The sequence below is a fragment of the Hemiscyllium ocellatum genome, chromosome 6 (assembly GCF_020745735.1).
Source record: "Hemiscyllium ocellatum isolate sHemOce1 chromosome 6, sHemOce1.pat.X.cur, whole genome shotgun sequence".
In the NCBI taxonomy this organism is placed as follows: domain Eukaryota; kingdom Metazoa; phylum Chordata; class Chondrichthyes; order Orectolobiformes; family Hemiscylliidae; genus Hemiscyllium; species Hemiscyllium ocellatum.
Window position 1 is genome coordinate 94144457 of NC_083406.1, and position 21503 is coordinate 94165959.

Consider the following 21503-nt stretch of genomic DNA (forward strand, 5'->3'; position numbering starts at 1 on the left):
CATTCTTATCTGTACCTTGTTTGTATTTCCAAATAGCATTTCACCTAACATCTGGCATTTGACATATGATATTATGCATTGGTCATTGTAGAAGCCAACCATTTTCCATTACTAACAATGGGAAGCAAAATTGTACAGGGAGGTAGATTTTATAATTGGAAGCCATCCACAATGCATCCTCTACACCTAGGTGGAAGTTAAAGTAAGGATAATTTCCATGAGTAGGATACAAACTGTCTTGTGTATGTTGAAACACTTGGCTGGTGTTGCAGTATACATGTGTGGTTCAAAGAGAATTTCTATTTTTTTCTCTAGCATGCTGTTTTGAGCTGAATTGACTGCAACAGATTGTTTCATTTTAGGCTCTTTGCTTTTGCAATTTGTCCCTCTCTAAGAATAGCTGCTTGGCCATTGAGGCTCAAGTTGAAAATTAGAATTGTTAGAGCACAGAATCCAGTATCTAATTCCAAGTCCAATATGACTTTTTGAGTTCAGGAATCATACTGAATATGAAATATTAACACTGTTTCTCTCCCCACAGATGCTGCGAGACCTGCTATGTTTTCTAGTACTTCCTGTCTTTTTTTTTATCTCACACCTCCAGCATCACAGGATTTTGTTTTTATTTTAGTAATTCAAATGTGTTGCTCACAGATTAAGAGCTTACAAACAATAAAAGAGTTCTCAAAAACATTCTAATGTTGATGGTAATCAGATGAGAAAAGGCTTCAATAGCTATGTAAGTGAGCATCCAAGAACAACACAACCAAAATCAAAAAACTGAAATATACTTTGCATTTTCCATCTATTGATGGATAAAAAAACACACATCAATCAACGTGCATGATTATGGTTATCAATAAATCATTTATTCACAGATTTGGCTTATTTATTTATTATAGTATGCACCACACTTAGTCACATGATGACTACTGTAAAGCAATGACATTTCACATGAGTTAACTTTCACCACTTTCTACAAAATAGTCTGTAGGAAAGATCTTCTTAACATCAGGTTTGGGTGCCTGATACATAGAAGAAACTATTTTAAAACTGTAGAAGTTTATCCAGTGAAAGTTTTTCATCTTTAAGGATGTTTTACACAGTTGATACAAGTATTCTAACATAAATTTTATTACTTCTCTAATGAACTAAATATCAAACTGTGGAGCTTTACTTCAGTTTTATCATATCATACAATACTGCTGTTCAGTGATTGTTGATGGTACACACAGATACGATCCTATTCACCTATCTCACCATTCTATGCTCTGAGTCAAGTACTGTTCAAACAGAATTTTATCATACTAGATTTTGGAGTAATCAAGTTGTTTATCAATGATTTACAATAGTACTGGTTTCTTTTAAACTGCTACAACTTAATTTGAAAATCAAGAGAAAGATAAAGTTATTTAAGGAAATGCAATGCTCACTGATTATATTGTAGAATTCAGGATTCATAGACTGGCAAATATTATGACTTTGCAGAAATTCAGAATCCTTTGAACAACAGTAGCATTTTTGCACCATAACAAACTGATTTCTTTATATAGAGAGATGGTCAGAGATAGAGAACGTCAATGTGTTTTGTGATGCAAGGAAAACACAGCGCCTAAATGGTTAAGAATACAGACAATGGCTGAATTGCAAAGCAGCTGGAATCACCTACACCTTCACATGCCTTGTGCTTTTCCATTAAACCATGCTAGAATCAATACTGTTCATATATCAGTGCAACATTGTCCTAGCCTGACTAACTAAACATTCATTATTTCTTCAGAAATGATTTATAAAATTGCAGTAAGCAATTGGAGCTTGGAAACAAGAATAGGGTTCTTTAAAAGGGAGAATTTGGTGAGCGAACAGTCTCAGAAGAGCTTGGTGAGTAATCTTCAGATTCAGAGTTGTGTTCTGGTGCATTAGTTTGTACCACGTAGCTTCTCCTCACATCCTGGTTGCATCTTCTTCGGAAAACCTGCCTCTCCTTATCAAGAGCGGTGGTCTGTCAGGGTCATAAAATAGTAAATGAGAAAAAAATCAAGTTTGGGGCAAATTTAGGAACATAATCTAATATTAAACAATATTACAATCAATACTTAATGTATTTTTCATTCTTGGATATTTTCATTCATGGATATTTCAGAATTTTTCATATTTCTAAACTTGTGATTTTAGAAGCATTGGCATTAGTCATATTCTGCAAACCTCATTTACTATAAAATGATGCTTGCAGAACCTATCTGTTCAAGTTAGCTTCCCAATACGCAAAAAGTAATTTTATTGCACTGGCTCTGAAATGGGAAATTCATGCTAAAATAAATCCAGTTTCACCTCATTATAAGATTCTTATTCACTGCACCCAATATATTGCAAAAGCTTAAGCTCAAGGTTTTTAGCTCAAGGCTTTTCCATGTTATGGACCATTTATTATAATGCAGGAATACTAGCAGCTCTGTTAGAGTGAGGCTGGAGATCACATACATTCCTTAAGTTGCTCTTTTTGAAGAAAAGGGATTAATTTTTCAATCAGTTTTTTTTCTTCTGCCCCTCCACCCCCAACCCCGATGCTTACAAATGTTGACTCTTTGCATGGTTATGGTGTGTATTAACCTTTAGTACTTAGTTCAATTAGTCATTATTTATATTTATAGTTCAAAATACTTCTAGTCTTCCTTTCAGAATAATTAACACAGACATTGGTTTGTTTATTTTGCATACTCTGATACCCATAACAACAGCAAATATCCTGGAATTCCATGAAATAAAAATTGAATTTGACTTACTCAGTCACCATTCGGCAACCATGCTGATTATAATCATAAAATATAGGCATGACCAAATAGGTTTTCTATTTGCATGGATAGAACAATAGAACCACAGAATGCAATCCTAAATCAGTAATAAAATTGCACTACCCCACTTAAGTATATTTTAACGCAATCATTCACCATGAACTGTTTATAAAGTAATATCTATGATTACTAAATGGGAAACAAAGTTGATCATGTGAAATTTACAGAGTGAGGCAACGTTGGTTGACAACTAAAACTGAAGTGTTCATAGATGGTCATGTTCCTTTTATTGATACATTTGTTGTCAGAGGCATATTTCTGATTTGTCAAGGCGCAGTTGTGATGACCTCCAAAACAAAAATCAGTAAAACACATTCCATGTGCTTGCCTCACAAATTCCTATATTATACTGCTATCCTATCACTCAGCCTGCCCACATCTCTTTGCAGCCTCATTTTGTTCTCCTCACAGTTTACATCCTCTCCCAGTTTGTATTATCCAAGTCATTAACATGGGTTTTAAATAGCTGAGGCCCCAATCCTGATCCTTGTCATGCTCCACTGGTCACAGCTTGGTAATTTAAAAATGTCCCATTTATCCCTATTCTTTGCTTCCCGTCCATTAACCATGTTTTATCTTCCAACCCACTGGAACCTCTCTAGAATCCAGTGAATTTTGTAGAATTGTAACCAGGGCTTTCATTATTATAACAGCTACTTCCTTCAGGACATGAGTACCTAAGCATTCGGGAAGTGGGGATTTGTCAGATTCTAGTCCTATAAATTTCTCTTTTTTTTTGTCTGCTAAATTAATTATCTTAAGTTCATCCTTCATACTAGCCCTTGGTTATCTTCTATTTCTGGTATGCAATTTATTCCTTCTTGTAATGAAGGTGGCCAAAAATTTAGTGCTCAATGCATTACGTGTGGGGGTTGGTAAACTTTAAAGGTTCCTGATTTCCCATCCTTACCAGCAAGAAAACTTATTAGGTCAAGCTCCAATCAACCAGTTTTAAGAGGGGACCAGCTGATTTTCATGGCAAATTAAAAACCTTGGCAGTGAAGTCCCATCCAGTCAGAAGTATCTGGGCCCTAGGGATTATTGCTGGAGGCCTTGACTTCAGTGAATCCAACAGCAAGATGGTATGTTGATTTCTGTTGGCTCTCATGAAATGGAGATCTCAAGAAGACAGGGTTAGTAGCAACCCTTCGGTCATATATCACGACTTCTGATTAGCTCCAGATAGGAACAAATGGAGTCCAACTCCCTTCCTGCTGCCACCATCACCTGGCAGCTCCGTCAGGAATGCAGGTAACCAAGCTGGTTGTGAGCTGAGCCCCTTAAAGTGCTGCTAATTATCTGCTTAAGGATCTTAATTGATGGCAAAATTAACAAGGTTCAGAATAAACCTTGAGCCCAGCCGTTAATTGCTGAGATGATAAGAAAGGGGTGAGTATCTCTTCATGATTAACACACCAATTTTTTTGCTTTTCTGGGTACCTTCCTTGCCACCTGTAGGGAAGGGATAATCACTCACAATTTTTTTAATGTCTCTACCTCATTTCATGCAGTAATTTCTCTTTTCCCTGCTTCAAATTGAGGGGGGGGGGGAAGGTTTCTTTGAGCCACATCTCTTTCCTTATATGGCTATAAAAGAAATTGCAGTCTTTTTTATTTTCATGGCTATTTTATTCTTTTTAATCAGGTTTTGGTGTTCCTTTTCTGCATTTAAAACATAATCCTTAACTTCCTTTAAAAGCCACAGATGGGGTTTCTTGCTATTATTTTGTTATTCAATGGAATATATTTTTGTTGAACAATTAATTGTTCCTTTCAGTATTTCCCACTAGTTATTTTAGTTCACTTAAGCAATCAAGCTTAACTAGCTAGCTCTTCCTTATATCTAATACAAATAACTGCATTTAATATTATTGTTCAAAACTTGAGTATGTCACTTTCAAACTTAATATGGAAATCCACTGCATTATGATTTTTTTTTCAAGAGGGTCATTTACTATGATCTTTGACCTCATTGCACAATGCTTTTATACCTAATTAGTTCCAAAACATCTTGCGACAGTGTCCTGTAAATTCATCCTTCAGAACACTTTTTGCCAATCTAATTGGTCCAATGTATAAAAAGATTACGATCTTCTACAATTATTATATTGCCTTTGTAACAAACCCCAATTATTTCCTGCTTAATGTTCTGTCTAATAGTATAACTACCATTGTCATAAATTGTTCTTGACAGTATCTTCTGAATCTTGTTATTCCCAATGTTTAGCCGTATGGAGTCTACATCTTGAGCATCTGAGCAACAATTCATTTTATCAGGGCACCTACTCGTTCTTAGCATTCCATATGAATTTACAAATCAGAGAACATTTATTTCCCCAAACTTGGTCACATTGTAACTAAATCTCTGTAATTATGATTAAGTGAAAACTATTAATCTCTATTTGTACCATTAATGCAAATACCGTATGGTGAATGTTTTGCATAATTGGATAAAGAGTATTATAGCTTTTGTAACTACCTTTTGCAAAACTTTACACACTGCTGCATTATTACCATTATTCTCTCTGTCCATTCTTGTCCTACAGTTCTTGTCCTTACTCAAAGTGCTACACCATTTAATTCTCTCCAATTTTATCTTTAGATTTCTAAATCTCCCCTCACCTGAACTTATTGCACTCTCCCTTTTTGGTTACGGACTTACTCACCAGCCTTGTTATGACTCATTAAGGACACTGATCCTACCCATAGGACTATAAGGTGTACGAGCAGACTAAGGCTATTCAGCCCATCAAATCTGTACTGCATTCAAAGAAATCAGAGTCGATCTGATAACCCCAGCATGGTTTAAGGGAAGCCTAACCCAGTGGAATAGCTCCTACTTTCCTACATATTGTTCCCTAGGAATCACAACCTCTTGTTCTCACATCACTCTTTGAACCACATATTTAATTCTCCCTTCTGTCAGATCCTATGCAATTGACAGTGGCTCAAGATTTTCTCTACAAATTTTCACCTTTGAGCTTCTGCGTTTAATTTGACCTTTAACTCCTCAAGCATATTCAATCCTCATTCTACCTATATTGCTGATTCATATGTGGACCACAACAACTAGATCCCTCCCTCCCACTTGCGAGTTCATGTTCAGATGTTAAGAGATGTCCTTGACCCTGGTATTGGGCAGGCAACCTATACTTTAGAACTTCCAATGACAAGGAGCTGAATGTATACGCTGAATATACTTTTTCTTATCACTACCTCGTCACTCCCCCTCTTGAATAGCATCTTGCACCTTAATGCTAATCGATCTTTACAGATAGGAAAAATCTTGTATCTTTTGGTCAAAGTCAAGGGCTGTGGCTCTTCCAACACTGACCCAGCTGACTTCCCATGCCTAATGTCTCAGTTAGGCATCTCTTCCTACATGTATACATGCATATTGAAAGTGATAATATTTAGTAACTGTATGGTCAGGCTTTCACTTCCATAACTGATACTGACTCGACTGTCACTTGTGAGTTACAATCAAACTCAAAGGTGGAAACAGACCATAATTTTACAAAGAAAGCTGAGAACATTTGATTTACAACACTTGAAGCTTTAAGTGAGATGAATTATTTATGCATACTTAGGCTTTTTAGTATTTGGAAGAGCAGAAAAACTGATTAGATCATTGAACCACTGTAACCTTGCAAGTATATGTACTCAAAATTTTGAAAGTCATTAGGATATAGATTAAGGACTATGCTTAAAATGGCCTTGGAATGACTTCTACTGAAATGTGGTTTAGGTATGTCATATTTGCCACTGCAGAAACTTCAAATACATTCTGCACTTTTCAGAGTAAAGATACAGTTATAATACATTCACCTATCTCCTACCAATATGCATAATAAGTTCTTAAAACTTATTTCATGGGATGTGTGCATTGTCCATCCTCAAACTGACTCTTAATGGTCTAGCAAGCCATTCAATCACAATACTTTGGATTTTAATGTCTACCAGAGCAGGTAAGGAAAGTTGACTTCCTTCCCTCAATGTGAGTTTCATTGCACCATTACGAAGACTTGCTTTATATTCCAGATTCATTCATTGAATTTAAATTGCATCAGCTGTCAAGCTGGAATTGGAATCAATATCCCCCGAGCATTAATCTGGTCTCTGTATTACTAATGAAGTATCATTATTGCTACAGCACCAACTTCCCATCCTGTACAGCAGAAAAGAGTTATGCTGTAGATCTCAAAGGACTGAGTAATAAAAAAGAGACTGTGCACACACAAATATACACCAAAACATGTATGAATTACATAACTGGAAATTCCACAGCAGGAAAATTTCAAAACTTCATGGCAATATGTGGGATATAAAAGCTTTTCTCATAAATGTAATGAATATAGAGTTATGCTGCTTCTTGTTAGGTTGTAGATCACCATGATAAAATTGAATTGAGAATCAATTCCAGGAGCCAAATGGCCCACTCTGTTCCTGCGATTCAAGTTTCAGATGGTCTCATTTTAACTGCTCACAGGCACAGAAATATTTCTGTTTTGAAGGCAACTCCAACAGTATTCACATCAGTCTATTAAATCCCACAACCCAATCAAAATATTATGTTGCTGCAGAGAGCTTATACTTCATTTTGGCTAGACTAGCTAATCAGCATTTGATCTTCATAATTACTGCAAAATGGTGCAGCATATAGCAGATGGCAATGATATTAGAAATATTGGCTACATTGTAAGACACAACTGGAATTCACAACCAACAAAGCAGGTTCAAGATACCTCAGAGGGCATGCAGAATGTTCTCAAAGGGGAGAGGGACCAGCAGGAGGCCATTGTACACATTGGAACTAGCAACATAGGAAGGACAAAGTTAAAAATCTCACAACACCAGTTATAGATAAACAGGTTTATTTTAACTTTGTGCATCCCAGCCCAACACCGACACCTCCAAATCATGACATAGGAGGGGAAAAGGATGAAATTCTGAAGGGAGAATATAAGAAAGTTAGGCAGGAATTTAAAAAGGAGGTCCTCAAGGGTAGTAATATCATGTTTACTCCAGGTGCTACAAGTTAGTGAGAGTAGGAATAGGAGGATAGAGCAGATGATGAGCTGGTGCACCGGAGATTCATTGGAATCTCTTCTGGGGTGGAAGTGACCTGTCCAAAAAGGATGGATTTCACCTGAATTAGAAGGGGATTAATATACTGGCAGGGAGATTTGCTAGAGCTGCACAGGAGGATTTAAACTAGTAAGGTCAGTGGGGTGGGATCCAGGGAAATAGTGAGGAAAGAGATCAACTTGAGACTAGTACGGTTAAGAAGCAACTCAAGCAGTCAGGGCAGGCAGGAACAAAGCAGAGAACAAGGTAGGACTGATATATTGAACTGCATTTACTCAATGCAAGAAGCTTAACAGGGAAGTCAGATGAACTCAGGATATGGGACTGGGATATCATAACAATTACAGAAATGTGGCTCAGGGTTCGACACGACTGGCAGCTTAATGTTCCAGGATACAAATGCTACAGGAAAGATAGAAAGAGGGGAAAGAAAGGAGGAGGAGTGCCGTTTTTGATAAGAAATAGCATTCCTACTGTACTTAGGGAAGTTATTTGGGTGGAACTGAGAAATAAGAAAGGGATGATCATCTTATCGGGATTGTATTATAGACCCCCTCAAACAAAAAATTTGCAAGAAGATTTCAGTTATCTGTAAGAATAATAGGGTGGTTATGGTGGGGGACTTTAACTTTACAAATAGACTGCCATAGTGTTAAGGGTTGAGATGGAGAGGGATTTGTTAAGTGTGTACAAGAAAAGTTTCTGATTCAGTATGTGGATTTACCTACTGGAGAAGGTGCAAAACGTGACCTACTCTTGGGAAATAAGGCAGGGCAGGTGCCTTAGGTGTCAATGAGGGAGCACTATGGGGCCAGCGATCATAATTCTATTTTAAAATAGTGAAGGAAAAAGATAGAGCAGATCTAAAAGTTGAAGTTCTAACTTGGAGGAAAGCTAATTTTGATGGTATCAGGCAAGAACTTTCAAAAGTTGATTGGGGGCAGATGTTTGCAGGTAAGTGGATGGCTGGAAATTGGGAAGCCTTCAGAAATGAGATAACAAGAGTCCAGAGACAGTATATTACTGTTAGGGTGAAAGGAAAGGCTGGTAGGTGTAGAGAATGCTGGATGACTAGAGAAATGTTAGGGGAGATTGAGTGAATCCTTCGAAGAGTATAAAGGCAGTAGGAGTATACTTAAGAGGGAAATCAGGAGGGCAAAAAGGGGACATGAGACAGCTTTGGTAAATAGAATTAAGGAGAATCCAAATGGTTTTTTACAAATACATTACGGACAAATGGGTAAATAGGGAGAGAATGGGGCCCCTCAAAGATTAGCAAGGTAGCCTACGTTGGGAATCGCAGGAGATGGGGAAATACTAAATGAGTATTTTGCATCAGTGTTTACTGCGAGAAGGACATGGAAAATATAGAATGTGGAGAAATTGGTGGTGACAGCTTGAAAAATATTCTTATTACAGAGGAGGAGGTGCTGGATGTTTGAAATGCATAACATGGATAAATCCCCTGGACCTGATCTGGTGTACCCTAGAACTCAGTGGCAAGCTAGGGAAGTGATTGCTGGGCCCGTTGCTGAGATATTTGTATCATCAATAGTCACAGGTGAGGTGCTAGAAGACTGAAGGTTGGCTAACGTGGTACCACTATTTAGGAAAAGTGGTAAGGAAAAGCCAGTGAACTGTAGACTGGTAAGCGTAACATTGGTGGTGGGTGGTAGACATGATCTATGTGGATTTCAGTATGTCATTCAACAAGGTTTCTCATGGGAGACTGGTTAGCAAGGTTAGATCTCATGGCATACAGGGAGAACTAGCCATTTAGATACAGAACTGGCTCAAAGATAGAAGATAGAGGGTGGTGAGTTGCTTATAAGACTGGAGGCCTGTGAACAATGGTGTGCCAAAAGGATCAATGCTAGGTCCACTACTTTTCATTATTTTATATAAATGATTTGGTATAGTTAGGTAGTTTGCAGATGACACCAAAATTGGAGGTGTAGTGGACAGCAAAGAAAGTTACCTCAAAGTACAAAGGGATCTTGATCAGATGGGCCAATGGGCTGAGGAGTGGCAGATGGAGTTTAATTTAGATCAATGCAAGACTCTCCACTTTGGGAAAGCAACTCTTAGCAGTACTTATACACTGAATGATAAGGTCCTGGGGAGTGCTGCTGAACAAAGAGACAATGGAGTGCAGGTTCATAATTCCTTGAAAGTAGAGTCATGGGTAGATAGGATAGTGAAGATGGGTTTGGCATGCTTCCTTTCATTGGTTAGAGTATTGAGTACAGGAGTTGGGAGGTCACGTTGCTGCTGCACAGGACATTGGTTTTCCCATTTTGTACAATTCTGGTCTCCTTCCTATCGAAAAGATGTTGTGAAACTTGAAAGGGTTCGGAAAAGATTTACAAGGATGTTGCCAGCGTTGGAGGATTTGAGCTATAGGGAGAGGCTGAACAGGCTGGGCTGTTTTCCCTGCAGTGTTGGAGGTTGAGGGGTGACCTTATAGAGGTTTATAAAATCATGAGGGGCATGGATAGGATAAATAGACAAGGTATTTTCCTTGGGGTGGGGGAGTCCAGAACTAGAGGGCCTTGGTTTAGGGTGAGAGGGGAAAGATATAAAAGGAACCTAAGGGGCAACTTTTTCATGCAGTGGGTGGTGTGTGTATGGAATGAGCTGTCAAAGAAAATGGTGGAGGCTGGTACAATTACAGCATGTAAAAGGCATCTGGATGGATATATGAATATGAAGGATTTAGAGGGCCAAGTGCTGACAAATGGGGCCTGATTAGTTTAGGATTTCTGGTTGACATGGACGAGTTGGACCGAAGAGTTTGTACATCTGTACATCTCTATGAATCTATGCTGATATTTGAACAGTGAGTGTCCTGGTGGAAATACAGACTTTGTTGTATCCAGGCATTGCTCCCATCTACAGGCACTGCAAGGGTGCTGTTTTATAGGGCTGATTGTCTTGGTTTTCAAAAAGACATCCTTTCTGTTTGGTTTTGCCATTAAATAAATCTGCAACAAGTTCAATGTTTTAAAAAGGAAAAGCTGTTTTTAAAGCCTAGTGTATCCCCTGTTACTTGGTCCATGGTTTATATTTACTTCAAATTGATGGCGTGAAACCCTTTATTTTGTCAAGGGAGAAGAATGACTAATTCAATGCTATCCTGAACATTCCAGTGGTATTGGAAAATTGGCTAGCCTATTGCTGTTCAGTGGGAATGCAGGTGAATGTTGGCCCTGTTGAACAACAAAGTCATCTGTTTGATATTGCTGTGGAAAACAAATTAACCAATACAGTTGATTTCCACATCTGGCTCCTTGCATAAGAAACAATAGACTACAGACAGCATTGATTTCAGTGAATTTGACAGTGGCAGTGACACTGCTATGATTGAATGTGGTTAACAATCCTAAAACCACTGGCACAGCTCCCCTCTTTCTATATGCCTGTGGATAGTGTCAGATTTTCTCTGCAATTACCAAGTCAATGTGCTTCAGCTTATAGATCCAGTTAATGAGAAATGTGGCCAATCTGCCTCTGATACTTTCTGACATCCCTGGAATCCAAATACCAGTTGTTTCATACTGTTACATTGGGTGAGAGGTGAGATCTGAAAGCAATCTTTAAAGTGGAATAGTATAGCAACAAACAAAATTGATGTACAGCTTTAAGAAATCTGTTCTAGGCATACAAGAAGCTACTTGGCCTATAGCCCAGATGGATGTGAAATGAGGAAAATCACAGTATTAATCAATTTTTGGAATTAGATTTGAATTATAATGAACCTCTCAGACAGCATGTTGCCATGGGGCAAACAAGTTAGGAATTTAAAGTACAGTATAGATCAAACAGAAAGAATGTGAGTTAAAGATCTCATGGTTTTTCCACTCTTGTATAAGCATTTCCAGCCAAGTTGAGCATTTTCACCAACATTCATACTTCATAACTTTTCATTTTATGACTTCTAATCGCTCAGAAACACTGAAATACATTCATCTTTCTGTTATAAAAACTATTAAAACAGTTAATAGCTTTAATTACAGAAATAATAAAATAATTTAATGTTAAAAAGAGATTATTTAACCTATTACAACTGAATGTAGAGATTAAGGAGTGATAAAAGTAGACAATCCAAGTGTAAGTCCAGCTCTTTCGAGTTCAACACTTACTTGCTGTGATGTATTAATGGCAATAGTCAACATTTCTGTGTGTTTTACATAGGAAAAAAGGCCCTTGAGCTGATTAAAATTCTCTGTTCTTGTTTCTGAAATTGGGTCCTTTATGCTTATTCTGGCATGTAAAATACTAGTGCAGTTGCTACAAGTTAATTTATTTTTAGTAATTCGTGTCTGAGGTGCAAATACAATATTTTTAGATAATCTGGTTAATGTTTAAAAATTAATTTAATAGACTTTCAGGAATTTTGGTTTGTGATACCATAAGTCAATGATGGCAAGTAAGAATTTATAATACTGACATATGAAGCAGGAATCTTATTACTGCAAACTTCAAGTTAAAATAGCAAAGAAGAATATCAGTTTTCATGTTAATATGATGCTTTAATAGCATCAACAAATTAAGGTATATACACAGTGGAAGAGGTAAATTGTTATGACTTTCCTTATCATCTTCATGTCAAGATCCAAATCTCCCTTTAATGATTTAAATGATCTTTTGCAGTCACGCTCTGGAAAATGGAAGTAAGCAGGATATTTTCATTTCTTCGTTCATGGGATGTGGGTATTGCTAGCATTTGTTGCCTATCTATAATCACAAAAGAAGGTGGCGGCAATCCATCTTCTTGAACCACTGCAGTCTAAATAATGTTGCTATACCCACAATGTTGTTAGGAATAAAGTTCTAGGAATTTGACCCAGCAACAGTGAAGGAATGCTGATATAGTTCCAAGTCAGGATTCTACATACCCTGGAAAGAAACTTGCAGGTGGTGGTTTTCCCATGCATCTTCTATCTTCATCCTTCTACACAGCAAAAGTAATGGGTTTGATTGTGCTGTCACAGGAGCTTTCATGAGGTGCTCCAATATGTTTTGCAGATTGCAAATACTATTGCGAATGTTATCATGGTAAATAGAGTGCCAATCTGCTTTATAGTGCTTCTTGAGTTTGTTAGAGCTCCTCTCAGCCAGGCAACTGGAGATTATTTATAAATATTGTTTTGTGAAAATGCACTGATGATAACTTCACATTGCCCAGTGGAAGAACTGAATTTCAACTTCATTCTAATTTGCAGTTACAAATTAGTTGAGTCTTTATAAATTGGTATGGAGGTTTGAAGTGATGTGGTGCCATTGCAGTATCCCTATCTCTGGACTAGAAGGTCAGGTATAAGTCCCACTTGCTCCAGAGGAATGTCATAACATGTCTGAACAGGTCAATTAAAAAATTTAGTATGTTATATCTGGGAAGGGATAAGTTATTGGTGTATAGTTCAAGGCGAGTATAGTTAATAATGAGGTGTTGGTCTGAAATACACCACAAAGTAGGACAGAATAATATTGGAAGAGACAAAGTAAAATACTGTAAACTGAATTAATATACAAAAGTAATTGTGTATGCTGGAACTATTCCCTGTAAATTTACCATGACATTTTCTTGTATCTTGAAAAGTGCCAAAAAAAACTATTGGCATTCACATCTATTTTCCCAAACAATGCACCATGTTTTGAATAAGTAGGATATGACTGACTACTATTTGTAAAATAATTACGAAAACAAGTAATTCTGATGTAAAGAGGGCAAACTTCACTCCAGGCATTGTCCTGTATTGCATGTTCTTCAGTTATATGCTTTCTCCTGTCAAACTTACACGTGCTAGTATTAAACCATGTCATGCATACAGCATGATGAGCAAATCAGAGTAGACTTGTTTGTGAGCTCAAGAAGGTGGGGCTAGTTGGGAAGGACCAATGCTAATCCAGGAATACAGGATTAGAAAACGGGAAAGTACTGAGACCTATCCAATATCCTCACTTCCAACAACCCCACTGCCATCCGTAAGCCATTCCCAGCAACTTGCTTCCTGCTATTAACTGTGCCCAAGTCCCTCCTTGACCACAGGCCTCAGGTGTGTGCGTGTGTGTGGGGAGGGAGTGGATGGGGGGTGATTTGGGGATTGTGTTGGTGCTCCTTCCCAAGTATTGCTGCTGAATATCAAAGATATTCCATCTGTTCCCCACCCCATACCATGGCATGGCCCTTGATCTCAGGCGAAGATCTTCCTTTGGCTTATCAAGAGCCTGAGTGGTACAAGATGCTGCTGTGGGCTTCGACTAACAGACAACATGTGGCTATGTCTACAAGACTCCATCTTTGTATTTACATGTTCTTCTAATGAAGACTCAATATTGCAGCTTTTTGTTTTACACTTGTTAGGACAAGGATGCAAGAAACAGACTTGAACACTGATTTTATACAGCTGAAGAAGAGGCAATTGGTTAGCTATGTCATGATTTGTAGTGGGATTCCTCAAAAATCAGCATTAGGGCCCTTGCTTTTCCTGATGATATGAATGATCCAGATCTTAGAGTGAAAGGGGCAATTTTACAGTTTGTGGAAGATCCAAACTTTGGAAACATTTTAAATTATGAAGAGGACAGTGTAGAACTTCTAAACAAAAAGACATGGTGGAGGGGTGGATGGGTGTCAAATGAAGTTCATGAAATGCACAGAAGGGTGAGAGACAGTATTACAAAAAAAAGCACAATTCCAAAGTGGGTGCAGGAGAAGAAATCCAGGTAAAATTGCGCTAATTCACTAAAGGTGGCAAGGTAGATGGCAAGAGTTATTACAAGCCATCCAGTATCGTAGGATATATTAATAGGGACATGGAACACAAGAGCAAGGAGGTTATGCTGAATTTGTACAAAACACCAAGTAGAAGTTTTGGGCACCATTCTTTAAGAAGAATTTGAACACATTGGAGAACAAACAGATTTTTTTGGATGACTCCAGGGATGAGAAACTACAATTGTGAAGGTAGTTTGAAAGAACTTAGGACTGTTTTACTTAGAGAGGTTATTTGATGGAAGTTTCAAATTCATGAGGGATCTGAATAGAATAGACAGAAAGAAATTGTTCCCACTCATTAATGGCTCAAAAGAATAAGAAGCCGCACATTTTAAAGTCATTTGCAGAAAAAGTCATTCCTTCAGGTCTACAATGCACTGCCTGAAATTATGGTGGAGACAAAAACACCTGAGGCACTCAAGAGGGTATAGGATAATTACTTAAATATAAATAGAATTCAGGGTTATGGGGAAGAGTGGAAAGGTGGCATTAATTATCACTTAATGACTTACTTGAAAATAACATCTCTGATCAGTTGAATTAGGAAAGTATCTAAACAGAAATGGTTTAGTAGCACATTTAAAGATGCCATGAAACATGTGATAAATCTCTGAGTATGTTTTCCCCAAAAATGAGGAGCATGTTCTCATGCATGGCTTCAATTTCAGTGTGCCCTCATCCTACATTAAACAGTACGAGGTGATTGCTGCATTCAAATTCCTTCATTACCAGTTTTCATTACAAATTAGCATCTAACAAGGATGCTGAGACCCTGAAATCAAACCCAACAGACATCTTTTGGGTTTGACATCTGGCACAGACATCTTTTGGAACAACTAACCACTTGATCAATTTTCATCTGCATTGCAAACTTCTGGTAGTATGACATAATTTCAAAGCATGCCTAATTACATATATGTAAACCCAAGAAAGGAATTGGAATTTACATACTCAACAAATGTGACTACAGCAAAATAAAGCTGGGCCCAATGATGTTTCCAAATTTACACCCGAAGAACCTGCCATGACACATGATCATGCAATCATACCCAAGGGCAAGTTGCAGAAGTGCTTGTTGGACTTGCATTAAGAGTGCTAACCTCCAAGTGACATGTATAACAAGATGTGCATCATCCATACACATATGGGCTCCTCAAGGCACCAAAAGTGATGTCCCTTTAAGCTTTATGTTATTTATGGCTGGGTCAGCACAAGAATTTTCCAAAGGCTATGAGCTGTTACAACCAGGTTTAGATGAGTTTTCCACACAAACTGTGAGGATTATTCCTTCACCTTCATGAAGACCGTTAACTTGACAGCAATAACATGTCCATGTGTGCATTTGATATTGCTAGTCTTTTACCAATGTATCACCCAATAAAGTCATTAACAGTATATCATAGCAAACAAGATGTGTCAATAGTTTCTGAATCTGTGTTCATCAAACAGTAGCTCCTGCAGGTGAGTTCAAATTCAATGGCACCACATACACCAAAATAATTGCTGCTGCCATTGAATTCCCTTGAGGTCAGCTGTTGACACTTGTGTCCATTACCAGGAGATGGACATCTTTGATGGAATCAGCACTCAAATTGACCATTGAACGGAATTATCAAATGAGCTTCGTTGCCTCAATCTATTATGTTTTCCTTTATTGATCAGAGCATTGAGGGGAGCACAATGGCTCAGTGGTCAGCACTACAGCCTCTCAGCATCAGGGACCCAGGTTCGATTCCAATCTTTGGAGTCTGTCTGTGTGGAGTTTGTACATTCTTCCCATGTCCGTTTGGGTTTCCTCCGGGTGCTACGGTTTCCTCCCACGATCCAAAGATGTCCAGGTCAGGTGGATTGGCCATGCTAAATTGCCCACAGTGTTAGGTACATTAGTCAGAGGGAATTGGGTCTGGGTGGGTTACTGTTTGGAAGGTCAGTGTGGACTTGTTGAGCCAAATGGCCCATCTCCACACTGTAGTTAATTTAATCTATAGGAGTTGTGAGGTCATGTTGCAGCTGTACAGGATATTGGTTAGGCCACTTTTGAAATATAGCATGCAATTCTGGTCTCCTCCCTACAGACAAATGGGGCTAGATTAGTTTAGGATATCTGGTCGGCAGGGATGAGTTTGACTGAAGCGTCTGTTTCCATGCTGTACATCTCTACGTTTCTATGACTCTATTACTTGAGAAATTTGCCAAAAGGTTCTCTACCATTAATTAGCTAAAGTCTATGGTCAATTGAAGTATTACAATTCTTAAAGTTCCACACAATACAAGATCAATTTTATTGGCAATCTTGTGAATAGACCATAAGATATAGGGGCAGAATTAGGCCACTTGGCCCATTGAGTTTGCTCCACTATTCGATCATGGCTGATATGTTTCTAAATCCCATTCTCCTGCCTTCTTCCCCTAACCTTTGACTCCCTTACTAATCAAGAATCTATCTATCTCTGTCTTAAATATACCCAATGATTAAGCCTCCACAGCCTTCTGTGGTAGTGCCTTCCCCAGATTAACCACAGTTTGGTTGAATACGTTCCTCCTCATCTCCGTTCCAAAGGGTCACCTTTTCACTCTGAAGCTGTGCCCTTGGGTCGTAGTATCTCCTATTAGTGGAAACATCTACTCTAGCTAGGCCCCTCAATATTCTTAAGTTCTAACCTGATTCCCCCACCTTATCCTTCCAAACTTTGAATACAGGTCCAAAGTCCCCAAATGCTCCTCAAATAACAAGCCCTTCATCCCAGGATCATTCTTGTAAACCTCCTCTGGACCCCCTCCAAGGTGAACACATCCTTCCTTAGATACGATGCCGAAAATGCTCACAATATTCCAAATGTAGTCAGAGCAAGCCTTCTAAAGCTTTAGCAGTACAGCCCTGCTCTTGTAATTTAGGCCTCTTGAAATAAATGCTAAAATTGCATTTTCTTTCCTAACTGCCAACTACATCTGCAAGAATCAGTCCCTGTGTGCTTCAGATTTTCAAAGCTTTTCCTCATTTAGTAAACAGTCCATGCCTCTATGATTCTGGCAAAGTGCATAACCTCATTCATTCCTGCATTGTATTTTACATGTCACTCTCCTAGCCTATCCAAGTCCTTCTGTAGCCTTCCTGCTTTCTCAAGACTATCTGCCCCTCAATCTAATTTTGTGTCATCTACAAACTTAGCAACAATGCCCTCCATTCCTTCATCCAGATCATTAACATAGTTATGGTGCCAACACTGACCCATTCTAAAAAGGACCCCTTTATCTTCACTCTCTGCCTTCTGTCAGTTAGCCAATCCTTGATCCAAGCTAGCACAACGAGCTCTTACTTTATTGAGCAGCTTTAGAAATGTGAAATTTGGCACCTTTGGAATTCCAAATACATTACTGGTCCCCTTTGCCTAACTTGTTGGTTAACTCCTCAAAGAATTCTAACAGACTTGTGAGGCATGACCTCTTCTTGATGAAGCTGTGCTGAGAAAATCAATTTTACTCAGAATGTCCACAATCTCATCCTTAATAATGGACTCTAAAATCTAACCAATGACTGAGGTCAGGATAACCATCTATAACTTCCTGTCCTCTGATTCCTTTCCTTCTTAAGCAGGGATTTACATTAGCCACTTTCCAGTTCTCTGGGACCCTTCCTGACTGGAGTGATCCCTATAAGATCATCACCAATGCCTCCACAATCTCCTCAGCTATCTCCTTCAGAACCCTGGTGTGTAGTCCATCCAGTCTGAATGATTTATCCACCTTCAGACATTTCAGCTTCCCCAGCACCTTACCCTTAGTAATTGCCACGACACTCACTTCCGCCCCCAGACTCTCTTGAAGCTCTGGGATTGGTGGTGTCTTCCACTGTGAAAACTGATGCAAAGTATCTATTCAGGTCCTCCAACAATTCTTAGTTTCCTAGTATTACTACTCCAGTCTCATTTTCCAGTGGACTAATGTCCACTCTTGCCTCTCTCTCTTATATTTTGTACATCTAAAAAATTACTTGCACTCTCTTTTTTTATATTAGCTAATAATATTTCATTTTCTGCCCCTTTTTTCAGTTTTACTCTTCTGGTTATTAAAGACTTCCCAAACCTTTGGCTTCCCACTAACCTTCACCACATTATATTCTTTTTCTTTTGCTTTTATGCTGTCCCTCACCTGCCCCTCATCTGCCCTGTACTACTTTTCTTCTTCCTTGGGATGAATTTCTGCTGTTGCCTCCTGAATTACCCTCAGAAACTCCTGCCATTGCTACTCACTACATTCCCTGCTAGGCCGTCCTTACAATTTACTCAGACTAGCTCCCATATTTCTTTGTTGTTACCTTTACTCAATTGTAATACCATTATATCTATTCTACCTTCTCCATCTCAAACTGCAGGGTGAATTCTATATTAAGGTCACAGGCCCCTAGGGAATCTTTCACCTTAAGCTTCCTAATCAAGTCTGCCTCATTACACATCACCAAATCCAGAACTGCCTGTTCCCTAGTGGGCTTTCCCACAAGCTGCTCCAAAAAAAACATCTTTTAGACATTCCACAAATTCCTTTTCTTAGGATCCACTACCAACTTGACTTTCACAGTCTCTATTGAAGTTCCCCATTAATATTATAACTGTGCCTTTCTTACATGCATTTTCTATCTCCTGATTTATTTTCTTCCCCATATCCTGGTTACTGCTAGGAGGTCTGTATATAACTCCCATCATGTTGTTTTTTTCCTTTGCAGTTCCTGAAGTCTACTCACACAGATTGTACATATTCTAACCCTATACTGCTTTTTGCTATCAATTTAATTCCATTTTTGCAAGGTTTGTGAAGGTTTGTAGCTCAGGTTGAGGTTTAGGGTGTAGGTTTGCTCGCTGAGCTGTAGGTTTGATATCCAGACATTTCATTACCTGGCTAGGTAATATCATCAGTGGTGACCTCCAAGTGAAATGAAGCTGTTGTCTCCTGCTTTCTATTTATATCTTTCTGCTGGATGGGGTTCCTGAGGTTTGTGGTAATGTCATTTCTTGTTCGTTTTCTGAGGGGTTGATAGATGGCATCAAGATCTATGTGTTTGTTTATGGCTTTGTGGTTGGAGTGCCAGGCCTCTAGAAATTCTCTGGCATGTCTTTGCTTAGCCTGTCCCAGGATAGATGTGTTGTCCCAGTCGAAATGGTGGATTTTTTCATCTGTGTGTAGGGCTACGAGAGAGAGAGGGTCGTGTATTTTTGTGGCTAGCTGGTGTATCCTGGTGGCTAACTTTCTTCCTGTTTGTCCTGCGTAGTGTTTGTGGCAATCCTTGCATGGAATTTTGTAGATGATGTTGATTTTGTCCATGGGTTGTACTGGGTATTTTAAGGTGTTAGTTTTTGTTTGAGTGTGGGTGGGTTTGTGTGCTACTAGGATCCCGAAGGGTCTTAGTAGTCTGGCTGTCATTTCTGAAACTTCTTTAATGTATGGTAAGGTGGTTAGTGTTTCTGGTTGTGTTTGGTCTGCCTGTCATGATTTGTTCTTGAGGAATCTGCACGCTGTATTTTTTGAGTATCCTTTCTTCTTGAATATGTTGTATAGGTGGTTCTCCTTTGTTTTCAGAAGTTCGTCTGTGTTGCAGTGTGTGGTGGCTCATTGGAATAGTGTTCTGATACAGCTTTGTTTGTGTGTGTTGGGATGGTTGCTGGTGTAGTTAAGTATTTGGTCAGTGTTTGTCGGTTTTCTGTATACGCAGGTTTGTAGTTCTCCGTTGCCCTTTCTTTCGACTGTGACGTCCAGGAATGCAAGTTTGTTGTCGGTTTCTTCCTCCTTGGTGAACTTTATGCCTATGAGGGTGTTGTTGATGATGTTGAATGTCTCTTCTATCTTGTTTCGTTTTGTGATGACAAAGGCGTCATCTAAGTAGCGGACCCAGATTTTTGGTTTGATGGTTGGTAGGGCTGTTTGTTCTAGTCTTTGCATTACCACTTATGCTATGAATCTTGAGAGCGGAGATCCCATGGGTGTGCCGTTGGTTTGTTTGTAGACTATGTTGTTGAAAGTGAAGTGGGTGGTGAGGCACAGGTCCACTAGCTTCATGATGTTTTGGTTGGTAATGTGATTGATGGTGGTTGGTGTGTGTGTGATGGTCTCTTTCAGAAGTAGTAAGTATTTCCTTTGCCAGGTCAATGTTGATGGAGGTGAACAGTGCTGTTACGTCGAATGAGATCATTGCTTCGTCTTCCTCTAATTTGGTCTTTTGGATGATTTTTAGGAATTCCTGGGTGGAGTCGATGGAGTGGTGTGACTCTTCTACTATGTCTTTCAGTCTTGCATGTAGTTCTTTGGCCAGTCTGTAAGTTGGTGTTCTGGGTAGTGAGACTATGGGTCTGAGGGGGGCTCCTGGTTTATGGATTTTTGGTAGTCCGTAGAATCATGGGGTGTTGGTCCTGTCGGGATTCATTTTCTGGAATTCCATTTCTTATTAACAAGGCAACTCCATCCCTTCTGCCCATCTGTCTGTCGTTTCAATGTGTATAATTGGATACTTAGTTCTCAGCCCTGATCCCTTTGCAGCTACTTGCCTCTGATTCCCATGACATGGTACACCCTAATTTCAATCTGCGCCACAAGCTCATTTACCTTGTTTCACATATTGCATGTTTAAGTCTCAGTCATGCCTTGATTTTCCTACATGGGACATGGTACATGTACCAGAAATGGCACAACACATCACCTGGCCCTGCACCTCTATTTTACTTACTTAGTATAAAAATTCCTACTGATCTTTTAGCTTTTAGTCTGTAAATATTTCTCCCAATGACTTTCAGTCT

General features: G+C 38.8%; 1 protein-coding gene across 1 annotated transcript in view; it reads right to left on the reverse strand.

The window, feature by feature from the left end:
- Positions 1-1858: 1858 nt before the first annotated feature.
- Positions 1859-21503, reverse strand: part of dclk1a (doublecortin-like kinase 1a) — a 351798-nt gene continuing 332153 nt past the window's right edge. The window contains exon 17 of the mRNA XM_060826980.1: positions 1859-2002. Coding sequence (XP_060682963.1) covers positions 1945-2002 — 58 coding nt within the window. The 3' untranslated portion in view covers positions 1859-1944. The remainder of the gene's footprint in view (positions 2003-21503) is intronic.